The sequence below is a fragment of the Homalodisca vitripennis genome, chromosome 1, assembly GCF_021130785.1.
Source record: "Homalodisca vitripennis isolate AUS2020 chromosome 1, UT_GWSS_2.1, whole genome shotgun sequence".
Taxonomy (NCBI): Eukaryota; Metazoa; Arthropoda; class Insecta; order Hemiptera; family Cicadellidae; genus Homalodisca; species Homalodisca vitripennis.
The window spans coordinates 17,980,223-17,993,361 of record NC_060207.1 but is presented as its reverse complement, the minus strand read 5'-3'; the positions used below and the strand labels follow the sequence as shown (position 1 = coordinate 17,993,361).

The 13,139-nt window shown below is 34.2% G+C and overlaps 1 protein-coding gene across 1 annotated transcript in view; it reads left to right on the top strand.

Moving 5' to 3' along the window:
- LOC124357857 overlaps positions 1-13,139 on the top strand; it is a 204,874-nt gene that overhangs the window by 173,369 nt on the left and 18,366 nt on the right. Inside the window, exons 4-7 of the mRNA XM_046809936.1 lie at positions 306-557; positions 5,125-5,329; positions 10,611-10,690; positions 11,810-12,083. Coding sequence (XP_046665892.1) covers positions 306-557; positions 5,125-5,329; positions 10,611-10,690; positions 11,810-12,083 — 811 coding nt within the window. The remainder of the gene's footprint in view (positions 1-305; positions 558-5,124; positions 5,330-10,610; positions 10,691-11,809; positions 12,084-13,139) is intronic.

Genomic DNA, 13,139 nt, shown 5'->3' with positions numbered 1-13,139 from the left:
TAATTCATCCGTGTAAAAATCTAAGCTGGTAACCTTACTGTGTTGTCAACTTTGATATTGGTGTGGTCATTGCCATGTGTTTTTAGATTTGACGATGAAGACGAGAGCAGACATAAGTTCTTGATACGTTGTTTCCTAAGTAGTAATACATAGCTATTACATAATCCGTCAGCCAGTTTTCTTTTTAACTTAACCATCAACGATAATGTACGAAATAAAAATGTTTCTTTATCCTTTTTATCACTGTTTTAGAATTTTGACGATTTTTTAAAATGCTGCAACTACGCTAGTTCTCGCTGTTACAGCGTACTGCCTGCAGCGTGACAGCCTACACTCTCTGTGTTCGCTGATCACGGGAGACGCGCTGCTCTACTCCATGTTCCGCGAGGCCGCCTCCTCCGTGTCCTGCCCGTTCCGTGGAGGCCATACCTTCACCTACAACCGCGGCCACGGCGAGTGTCGCTATCCTGTCAGCAGCATCGACTCCTGCACGCAGGACTCTCGGCTCCTGCTGCGTTACCAGGCGTGTCCTGATGTCCACGGCACCGAGAGTACAGGTAGGCGACCCTCTTCTGTTACTTCCGTGTCACCTCTCTCCTCCTGTGTTACCAGGCGTGTCCTAATGTCCACGGCACCGAGAGTACAGGTAGGCGACCCTCTTCTGTTACTTCCGTGTCACCTCTCTCCTCCTGTGTTACCAGGCGTGTCCTAATGTCCACGGCACCGAGAGTACAGGTAGGCGACCCTCTTCTGTTACTTCCGTGTCACCTCTCTCCTCCTGTGTTACCAGGGGTGTCCTAATGTCCACGGCACCGAGAGTACAGGTAGGCGACCCTCTTCTGTTACTTCCATGTCACCTCTCTCCTCCTGTGTTACCAGGCGTGTCCTGATGTCCACGGCACCGAGAGTACAGGTAGGCGACCCCTTCTGTTACTTCCGTGTCACCTCTCTCCTCCAGTGTTACCAGGCGTGTCCTGATGTCCACGGCACCGAGAGTACAGGTAGGCGACCTTCTTCTGTTACTTCCATGTCACCTCTCTCCTCCTGTGTTACCAGGCGTGTCCTGATGTCCACGGCACCGAGAGTACAGGTAGGCGAACCTCTTCTGTTACTTCCGTGTCACCTCTCTCCTCCAGTGTTACCAGGCGTGTCCTGATGTCCACGGCACCGAGAGTACAGGTAGGCGAACCTCTTCTGTTACTTCCATGTCACCTCTCTCCTCCTGTGTTACCAGGCGTGTCCTGATGTCCACGGCACCGAGAGTACAGGTAGGCGACCCTCTTCTGTTACTTCCGTGTCACCTCTCTCCTCCTGTGTTACCAGGCGTGTCCTGATGTCCACGGCACCGAGAGTACAGGTAGGCGAACCTCTTCTGTTACTTCCATGTCACCTCTCTCCTCCTGTGTTACCAGGCGTGTCCTGATGTCCACGACCGGCACGAGAGTACAGGTAGGCGACCCCTTCTGTTACTTCCGTGTCACCTCTCTCCTCCTGTGTTACCAGGCGTATCCTGATGTCCACGGCACCGAGAGTACAGGTAGGCGAACCCCTTCTGTTACTTCCGTGTCACCTCTCTCCTCCTGTGTTACCAGGCGTGTCCTGATGTCCACGGCACCGAGAGTACAGGTAGGCGACCCTCTTCTGTTATTCCGTGTCACCTCTCTCCTCCTGTGTTACCAGGCGTGTCCTGATGTCCACGGCACCGAGAGTACAGGTAGGCGACCCCTTCTGTTACTTTCCGTGTCACCTCTCTCCTCCTGTGTTACCAGGCGTGTCCTGATGTCCACGGCACCGAGAGTACAGGTAGGCGACCCCTTCTGTTACTTCCGTGTCACCTCTCTCCTCCTGTGTTACCAGGCGTGTCCTGATGTCCACGGCACCGAGAGTACAGGTAGGCGAACCCTCTTCTGTTACTTCCGTGTCACCTCTCTCCTCCTGTGTTACCAGGCGTGTCCTGATGTCCACGGCACCGAGAGTACAGGTAGGCGAACCTCTTCTGTTACTTCCGTGTCACCTCTCTCCTGTTGCGTTACCAGGCGTGTCCTGATGTCCACGGCACCGAGAGTACAGGTAGGCGACCTCTTCTGTTACTTCCGTATCACCTCCACGTTATTTTATTAACATATCCTTTGCGCTTTAAGGCTGAAGCAGGAAGCATGATACCTTGTAATAACACAGACACAGTTATTATAATAAAAGTAATGTAGTTATTATGCTATGTCTATCCACTAAAATTAAATATTCTGATTATGAACTTGCCTTTAAACGTAAATTAAAAACTCTTTTCCTGGAAAGAATTCCATATACAATTAAGGAACTCTTCTCATAGCAAACTAAAATTCTTTTACTATTGTATAATGTTACATAGCTATGCTATGGTAACACGTCAATAACATCAATATGATATATCATTAACGTATAAATCTAAAACATAATATAACTATGTTTTTAATTTTGTCTGACAAATTGGCAGATTTAAAACATACTATTTAAACTAAAATTCTGTAACAAGTTATATGGCTTGTGCTGGAAATTTTAAAGATAAGATGAAATCAATAAATGACAACAATAAAAATTCTGACATAATAAATTAACAATGGTAGTAAAACAACAAATACAAGTATTTAAATGAGGAATAATCAACATACTACATAATAAAAACGAACAACGTAAGAACAACTGGAGAGATAGAATAAACAAACATTGCACAAAATTGGCCACGATTAGAAAATTGAGTAAAGTAAGTGTTCCACTCCACCACAGCAATTTTAATCTTCAGCATGGGGTTCTGGAAATAGTTATTTTAACCTGTGCCATATCAATGTTGGGAAATGAAACTAACTTATTAGTAAACATGACGTTGAGTCATCATATTGAATTTGTATTTTAATTTTCATTGGCCAAATTAGATACAAAATTCCTGTTATATTTATTTCAATTTAATAAGAGACAAAATGATTTGTTTATAATTGTTTCAATCGCTGTTATTTTTTAATGTTTTCAAATTTTATGTTTCCAAAAAACTTAATAAATCTGTAACCAAAAATTTAAAACGATTTTTTTAAGTTAAGGCAGTAAAATGTTTATAATGAATTTGCTAATAATGTTCCTTCTGATAGTTAGACTCGATTTATCTTTAACTTTTACCTTTTAGACATTATATTCAAGATAAAATATTAATTTTGAAGGTTAATTGTTTAAAGATACTCAAAATCTTTAATAAAACTAATTAGGTAGGTATTCAATTTTTTTTGTTTAAAATGTATTGTTCTTTTTTTTCATAGTTGAAATAAAACTAAATAATTTTTTTTTAAAAAAACTTTGTATTACAACCATTGTATAAACCTTTTATTCCTGCACGAACTTATCAGTCAGTACTAGAAAATGTGTTATATTTGAGATTTTGGGTCTTTTTCGTTTAAGGGCCAGCACCTTACAAACATACTATACCTGACTGACAGTGCATTTAATCGTTTTCGTTGATTTATGTGATGCCATTTGGAGGGATATCAATTGGTATTGGCCTCCAGAACAATAAGTTTTGCTCTTAATTACTTCCATTTTCTCATGAGTGAGTTATACTTAGTTTTTCTTGTTCAATAAAGCGTGGTGAGTTGATCTGGGCTTGGACTTTGCAAGCTCGAATTAATTTTTTTTTCTAAAAGAGCAAGCAGCGCATAGCGCTGCGCAGCGGGCAAGCATCGCGTGATCTGAGTTTTGAATAGGCAATCTAGGGTCTTTTGTGCTGGCCCTTAAACGAAAAAGACCCGAGATTTTTAGCATTATTTTACCATATGTCCAGGAAGTGAAGCAAGTACTGAAATGCAATATTGTAGAAGGGTAAAACTAAACTACCGTATACCTCAATATACTTTTTTTCATGAACAACGTATAGTCATAAATACATTTGTATTCATATTCATGATCCATGCATTTATATTTATGAAAAGGCATTACATCATATTATGGTTAACACTTTTTAGATCAAGTCCAGGGAAACATTAAAGCAGTTGTTTTTTATGAATTCTTAATATAATACTAGGATTGTTTAAAGTTTAAACTATTTTAGAAGCTATTATCCATTTTATTTGACAAAAATCGATTGTATAACAGCAAATAATATTTCTACTTTGAAAGACTTGAATTGCTATTTTATAAAAATGATATTATAATTATAACGATGTTGCGATGTTTTTACTAAATATAACCTGTAACCACACAAATGAGGCAATTTATAATTTACCATAGTCGTATCTTGGTCATAATTTCTTCTGGCACTGACTGAAGAGGTTGTATAAACCAGTGATAGTTTGACATGGGACTTCCTATGGCAACTCATATTTATGTTCAAATAAGAATTCATTAGGTCTATGAGTCAAGATTAGTGAAGATATTTATCCATGGAAAAATCTTGCCTGTTACTAATTCCAATAAGCAGATCCTAAAATAACTTTCACAGACTTCGGAAAAGGAAACTACAAGATCTTGCTGTTATGTAGATAAATGTTTTATAAAATATATCAAGTTTAATTTTGGCACGACTTCCGTTCCTAAATCATTTTCTGCACTTAGCCTATTTGTGCTTCTTGGCAAGGCAGCAACATTACTGGGAAGGTAACCAGTGCTGGGATTTGTAATTTGTAATTTACTGCTGTTTCTCTTTTTGGCAGACAACATTGTGTTAGGCAGAGCTGAACTTTCCAGCTAATTTCCAGAGCTAACCTTTCTAGCTAATTTCCTGCCTCGATGGCAGTGATCACAAGAGTAGGGGTTTTTAGTCTATTTGATGTTAGTGCCTTTGTGATTTGTGGGTGTGTGCTGGGATCTGTAATTTCCTGTTGTTTTCCTTTTCTGCAGGCAACAGTGTGTTTAACAGAATTGAACTTTCCAACTATTTTCACTTTTCTGTGGCAGTGACATTGCGCACAAGAGAACAACTTTTGAGTCTATCTGATGTTAGTGATTTTCTTATGATCAAATTAAGTTTTCAGGGGACACAAAGAGTATATTTTTTTACTAGAGTTGACCATCTTCCAGCCTATATTGCCTCTGTGGATTAATAGCCCACAGAAATCCCTCTATAAAGTTAACAAAATTCTCTAAAAATATATTTTTAACTTTCAGTGGAGGAACTTCAATGCCTGGCCACATGGAAGGAAGGGTCCTCCCGCTATCTGGTTGGCAAAGTACATCACAGCCACGCCACTTCCAATGAGGACAGCTATCGCTGCTTCGTCTATGAGAAGATGTCGGGCAACAATGTTCCACCCCACCAGCTCTATGGAGAAGAGGCGGACTTTCGGCCTCGAGCTGATGATGTGGAATACAGGTAATGTTACGTCTTGGCTTTATTGTGAAAATGTCGAAAACTTTTTGTTAAGATAAACTTTTTTAAATATTTGAAGTAGATAGTAGATTGAACTCTAAACGAACAATATCTCAATCTGCTTAAAACGATCTAGTTGTTTGTCCAAGACTAATAGAGACTTCATAGGTAACTTTTACCCACGTAATAGCAAAATACCAAAGTGCTAATATCTCAAACTGCTTGAAGCTATCTAGGTGTTTATAAGAGATCGATAGAGACTTTGGCATTACAAAAGATAACATAGTACATTCGCTATTGTTACATGTGCTTCATGAAACATTTGGCACACTATTTTTAATAGCGATTTAGCACCTAGGAGTTAGCAACTTGGAATTTGGTTTTTTCTTCATGATTTGGCATGGTTTTACAATCAAACTGCAATAATTTGAGTTCTACAGGAGATACGCTTATGAACCTTCACAAAATTACACTTTTAAGTACCATTTTAAGTACCAGTATTTTAACCCTCCGAGCGTCGGCCGACTTGTTTTTAAGTCGACGGCACCTTTCGCTAAACGTCGCCGTCTTATTTTAAGACGGCGGGCACTTGCCGATCAAATTAATTCGACCCGCGCTATTATTCGCGTAATATTGTTATAAATTACATATATTGAAAGGCTGTGAATTGTTCTTTACATTTAGTGGTCTTTGCATACCTCTTGGTCTATACCAGATGCTAGTGTAAGTAGTTTATACCAGCTGTTATTTCGGGCGGGACGCTGCTCGCGCGATTGTTCAGTGTGTTGTTGTAAATATATTATGATATAACATTATGAATATATTCACAGAACCCTATAACCCTGTATATTTATGTGTTTATGACTAAATTTGTTATAATTTGCCTATTATGGAATTGTTGTAGAGGTAATATAACAATAACATGTGGATACTTTTATATTTAAAAAAATATTTTCTAAAATATTTTTTCCCCTTTCTCAGGCTGTTGCAAAAAGAAAGTTTTTTTAAAGATTTTAATTCTTATATAAGCATATTCTGTGATTCTTTCCAAGAAAAATGATGTATAATACTCTATATTTAAACCATTCTTAAGATATTTTATGAATTGTGCAAAAAAGACTACAAAAGTTACAAAAACAGGTGGACGTTTAGGGAAATATGATGGACACTCGGAGGGTTAAATTTATTATAAGCAAGGAAATTATATATACTGCATCATATTTATCATTTACTTACATACATACTATATAGGGCCATGCAAAATATATAAATATATTATGTTATCTTAAAATAGTTTTTTCAGAAAGAGTATTATTTTTTATCATTTATACAACTTTTTAATGGTGTCTTAGCATCTAGGAATTTCTATTTTGACATTTTTTACAGTAAAACTGCAATAGCTTCGGTTCTATAGGGGGTATACTTATGAAAATTTAGCAAATTAATTTTTAAATATTTTACATTTATTGTACAAAAGGGAAATCATACTTATAATAAAACTACATATATACATACATAAGACATAGGTCTGTGCAATATGTATGAGTATATTATACCACTTAGAACAAATGATTTTGAGAAACAGTATTTTAATATTTGGCTGAGCATCACAAAGCTTCTCACATGTTGGGCTGGAAAACTTTCATTTCTGTCTGACCTGTAGACTTGAAATCTCCCAAGAAGCTCAATTTGTATATTAACTTTGAGTTCAATTATGGTGCATTTGACTCCATGGATATTGGCTGAGAACAAATATATATGTATATTGGTCTTATGGGTACCAAGATCACAATGAAAAAATTACAGAATACTACAATTTTGAACAAACTAAGAAAAAACCCGTGTAAGAGATTTAAACATATGACATTTTTATTCACAGAGTAAAAAGAGAAAAATAATAGAGTGGAAACTATATTCTGTAGACTTTAAATTTGGCATGAAACTTAATTTCTACATTGATACGAATGAGTTCTATAAGGGTGCATGTCCAACCATTGAATCTGACTAAGCATCATCATTGAAGGCTCACACAATATCTCTTTTGTTTGCAGATGATGTACAAATTAATTTTCTGTACAACTTTCTATCTGTCTGTAGGACATCTGGAGAATGAAATTAACTATAGATTTGAAATTTTACAAATAACCTAAGCAACAAACATACCATTTTAAAACACATGGACTGTAGCTGTGAACGCCCCCCCCCCCCCAACCAGTTATCTATAAAATAAAAAACATCAACTGGCTGCAATAAAAGAAAAAGTAATATTATTCTGGCTGCAATAAAGAAAAAAACAATATTTTACTGGTTACAATAAAAGTAAAGGTTATATTTGTCACAGTCATACCAACCAGAAACACTAAAAGTAATAAAGTTAGGAGAGTTCTTAGCCTGTTCAGTGCTGCTATCTACCAGACAAAAGTACAACTACATGTCAAAGTTTCATAGCCAGTTTTGTAATGGCATTGTTGTGGTACCAACTTACTCTTTTCATAACATGCCAGTGGGGTTGAGTAGCAAATATACAGACAACTCAAACTGCTTTAAAACTATCTAGAGTTTATAACAGAGTGACAGAGAGAGATAGACTTTAGTAATACAAAGGATAACATCAAGTAATACAGATAGTTGACTATCATGATGTAGATAACAATAATAGTGAGATAGTTGACTATCATGATGTAGATAACAATAATAGTGGTGTTGCTTTGAAGCAATCTGCAATCTGTTGCAACTCCAAGGAACTAGTTAATATTACTGATGTCACTGTTATATACCTTTTTTAGATTATAGTTGTCTGGTATATTAACTTTTTATATTTATATATAAAAAGTTAATGGGTATATTAAAAAGTTAATATATTTGGTTTATATTAATTTATTATTTATATTTTAAGTTTATATTTATGTATTGCTGATATTGTTAATTGGTCTATGTTCTCACGTCTGATTCATAATTATTAGCTACTGTAATTTGTTATAAGTATTTTGGCATCAGATGATGCAATTCAGATGTATAATTTCTTATTTATTAAGAACTCTCTTGGCTTTATTGATGCACCAATTATCTGCGTAATAAATACATGCGTAATGAATACATGCGTAATAAATACATGCGTAATAAATGTCTATTGGCAAGACTCATTAAGTGCCAATATAAATAATGTATTCTGTTTTAACTTGCCTCCTATTAACAAAGTAACAAAGTCACCATTACAACATACCGAATCCAATTTATCAAGTTTATTAGTTTTATCTTAAAAATTACAAATAGCTGAAGAGGTAATTAAGGTTTAACATGTTTCAATCAATTTGTAATTTATTTAATATACTCTTGCATTAAAATGGTAACATATAAAACAAGATCAATTGTATTCATAATGATAAAAGTTAACAGGTATATTAAATTTAAATATACACAAATTATTAAGTTATATTAAATCTTAACAGGTAATACTATGAATTTAAGTTTATCAACAATAACTCTAAATGCATTTAAGAAATTGACTACTGGTAGTAAAAATCAGTATATAATTTATAATAATTAATCAAATTGAAGATGAGTAAACATAAGTTTTATAGTTATATATTATCTGCCTCATAATTTTTTTCACAGATTTTCCATTTCACAGAGTTCTACTTTAAATAGGTAGATAAATATATTAATTGTAGTGAGCTTCAAATCTTTTAAATATGTTTTTTTAACTCTTTTATTATGTAATCTCCCAAACAGAGTACGGTCATAGTGAAATATGGGTAGTAAATATTGCGTTTATTGGCTAATAAAAAGCCACAGCCACTGGGGTTAGTAATTTAGGTTCCTGATCTGTAATATCCACTCTTATGGATTTTTTATTACAGACATTACAGGTTTAAGTATCAACAATAAGAAAAGTCAGTTACATGTCCAACATTTATACATTTTCATTATAGTTTTAGTTTGTTATTTGTACATGTGTTATTATCAATCATTGATTTGATCGATTTATACAAATACAAAAGTGGGAGTTTTTAATTGAACAATAAAACAGACATATTTAAAGTTTTTAATAAATTTTGTCTTTGAATATGACACATGAAACATTAAGTTTTCTCCTAAATGAATTGTTCTTACAAAAATAGTGTGCAAGACACACAATATATGAAATTTTGAATCTCTGCAAAAGCCATGTTGCTTTGCTTTAATTTTATTGAAGTAGGATTTAGAAGCTGTTACATAGCTGATAATTGTATAATCACCTAACTCAGCATATGTATAAAAACATTTTCTTTTGGCACAGAAGTGGATGACTAGTGAATTCTGAAATTTATAAAACAATAAGACAATTTGGGCTACAATGTTTTTGAGGTGTTGAACAAGAACAGTTGTATTGCAAGCTCAGTCTTTAGTTCTATAGCAACCAACCATCTTTGTTTTAAGAGACCACAATTTTATCTTTTGAGAATTATTTAAGTTAAACTGGCTTTGGATGATAAGATGTAATTCTTTATTATATAAAAGAATATGAACAATTGCTCAAACTAAAAACTGCAATTTTGAAAAATAATGTTCTACAAAATTTCTTCCTCAATAGATTTTACAATTTTAAAACCTCATGTAACTATTCAGAAAGGAAGGTTTGTGACAGTTTTGTTGTGAATAAGGTAATATTTTGAAAACATTAAGTTTATTAGATACATCTTTTTCCCTAACATATACATACCTATAAAGGTAAAATCACTGAAAATGTGTTTCAGAGGCTGGTGTTAGTATGGATTACATCTCAGGATTTGTGTTACTGTAGAAGTAGAAAAGAAACATGAATTACATCTCAGAATTTGTGTTACTGTAGAAGTAGAAAAGAAACATGAATTATATCTCAGGATTTGTGTTACTGTAGAAGCAGAAAAGAAACATGAATTACATCTCGTGATTTGTGTTACTGTAGAAGTAGAAAAGAAACATGAATTACATCTCAGGATTTGTGTTACTGTAGAAGTAGAAAAGAAACATGAATTATATCTCGTGATTTGTGTTACTGTAGAAGTAGAAAAGAAACATGAATTACATCTCGTGATTTGTGTTACTGTAGAAGTAGAAAAGAAACATGAATTACATCTCAGGATTTGTGTTACTGTAGAAGTAGAAAAGAAACATGAATTACATCTCAGGATTTAGTGTTACTAAAGTAGAAAAGAAACACTGGTATTTGTTTATATTAATACCTGTTATCTGGTACTTATTATTCATAAGAGATTCACCAATTTTTTTTTACAAAAAAGTTGATTTTTGTATTTGAATTCAGGGTTGCCCAGTCAGGAGATGCTACTTGTAATGGTCTCTTCAGTCCCATGGAGGGCTCAAGGACCATGACTCTGAAAAAAGGTAAGTCTAGTAAAGTTTAACAATCAAGTACTATCTACTATTAACAATCTTAGTCAAGTTGCATATTTCAGAGAATTGGAAACTGTTGATCATACTGTAAGCAGGTTGGTAATGGTAGATGGAGATTATCTCATGAACTTGGGAAGGAAGTTTAAAATTAAAACAAAATAGTTCTTCCAGCTCAGTCGGAAGAAGTAGTTAGTAGATTTTGTGGTAACTCAAATATTATTAATTTATTGTCATGAGATTTACATGTACTCAATGTCTCAAAAACTGTTAGAAACACTAAAATATAGTTTATAACCAAGATCTTATTTTTTTCTCCAGGATGTATTAAGCCTGAACATTTATTGTGGTTCACTTGTGTGATGGAAAACTGGGAATTTGCTTGCCTTGAATCTAAATTCCCATCTGTTGGACAACTTGGAATTATTTTTATCTCTTAGTTCTCTCCAGAAAAGTTTATTTTTGGCTGCTTAGAACCTATACTGGAAACAGCAAAAACTGATTTCAACACTTAAGTTACATCCTGGTAACACAGAGGATCTCCAGTAGGGGCACACCACCACAAGTTTTTATTTACCACAATTCATTATATGGCGACACGCATTCGTACATGTTTCTGAGAAAATGGCAATGATTTTTCTGTAATGCGTACAAAAATAGATTAATTTTATCTTAAAGTTCAAAAGATAATCCATGTCTCTGTGCTTATCTCCAATGTAGTACAGTATACTCTGAGAAGAAACTTTTTGTTTACTAAAATTCATTTAGAGATTTCTAAAACATTTTTACTTGTTCTCCTTCCTTCTGATTAAAAGTGGTAAAGACTGCTCACTTACTAGAGAATTGTAGATGCTAGTTTAAATTGTAATAGTAAACTCCACTTTTCCTGTAGCTGGATGTTCATATTTTTGTACTTTGTCTGTATGTGTTTATTCTTGAACAATATTTGTTTAACCCTTACACATGTGTAAATAAGTTTTGCATTTAATTTTACCATTAATGCAGAATCTGATTTATTTTTATTCAATAGACAAGCTAAAAACAAAAAAAATGAAAATTTGTAACTTATGTATTTTAATAAAGATGGCGGTTATTTAAAAGTTTTGTCCACAGCAACGGCCAGCACCAAGTGCAAATTCCCGAGCTGGCTCACGCAGCACCACCAGTGGTACACCTTGGACTATAGCAGTTCCTACAAGTTCCACCACCGCAACACAACACTGCACGTGTCCAACACCACACTGGGTCAGATGCCTAGTGAGGGACCCGTGGTGCAGCAACAGCTCTCAGCGTATGATGCTGACCAGGAGGTGCGGGTAGTCTGCGCTGAGATACTGCAGGCTACTGCTGACATGACCTACCTCGTCACCCACTACACTGTCGGCTGGTCAGTCACATGTTTCTATTTCCAGAACTACATATATACATATACGAGAATATGGGGCTTCTACAACAGTTTTGTAGCCAACAGATAATCTATGGCTGTCCAATTCACCATAAATAATCCACATATTTAAACAGAAAATCTCAAATTGTTTTAACCCTAGAAGTGTGTCCATGTTACCAAAGATAAAACGTCAGTCCATTTTCGACGTGTTACAAGGGTTTATTAAAAAATTCGTAAACATTACTTAATATCAAGAAAACATATATTGTTATATATCGTTTTTCTTCTCAGAAGTTGTACTATTTGAAATAGGAATAAATGTTTTGATATTCTTTGGTTTAGTATATATTTTCATGAAAATAATGAGAAATTGCAAAAAGTTTTATATGAAAATTTCAAATTTGGACCTCTGTAAGGTATTGAAATATTACAGTAAGGTCAAAATGTTAAATGTATAAAATGTAGAGAATTTTATGCCAAACTATAAAATATATTATAAATTTCTAAAAAACAAAAATTGTAATTTTGCCATTTTTTACAAAAGCGAAAATGTATAAAAATGTACAAGGATTTGGGCTTTTCATTTTTTTACCTCCAAATGTGACTGTATATTTATATAAAAAATAGTTTTCTATTGTAAATTATACATGCTATTTGAAAACACTAAAAGTAAACAACAACAAAATAAACTGTTATTTTATTATAAGCATACAAAAAAAATCTTTTGAAAAATGAAAATATTTTGTAACAAAATGCAGAAACAAGCTGAACATTTTCACTTATACTTTATGTTAATGTAGTTTTTGAATATACACTTAGTAAGTATGTTTATTTGGCTAAAATAAAATATAAGATATGTACAAATACAAATACTTTGAAAAGGAATAATTGAGTTATAACATTTTTTGTTAACAGCCGCACGTTGAAGAATTTACTCATAAAAAAATAATCTGGTTTGCAATGTAAAAAAAAATATGAAAACAATTTTTTAATTATTTTACTTGTTATATTAAGTTAGCACATAATGTTTTAAAGAAATACACTCAATAATTTTTG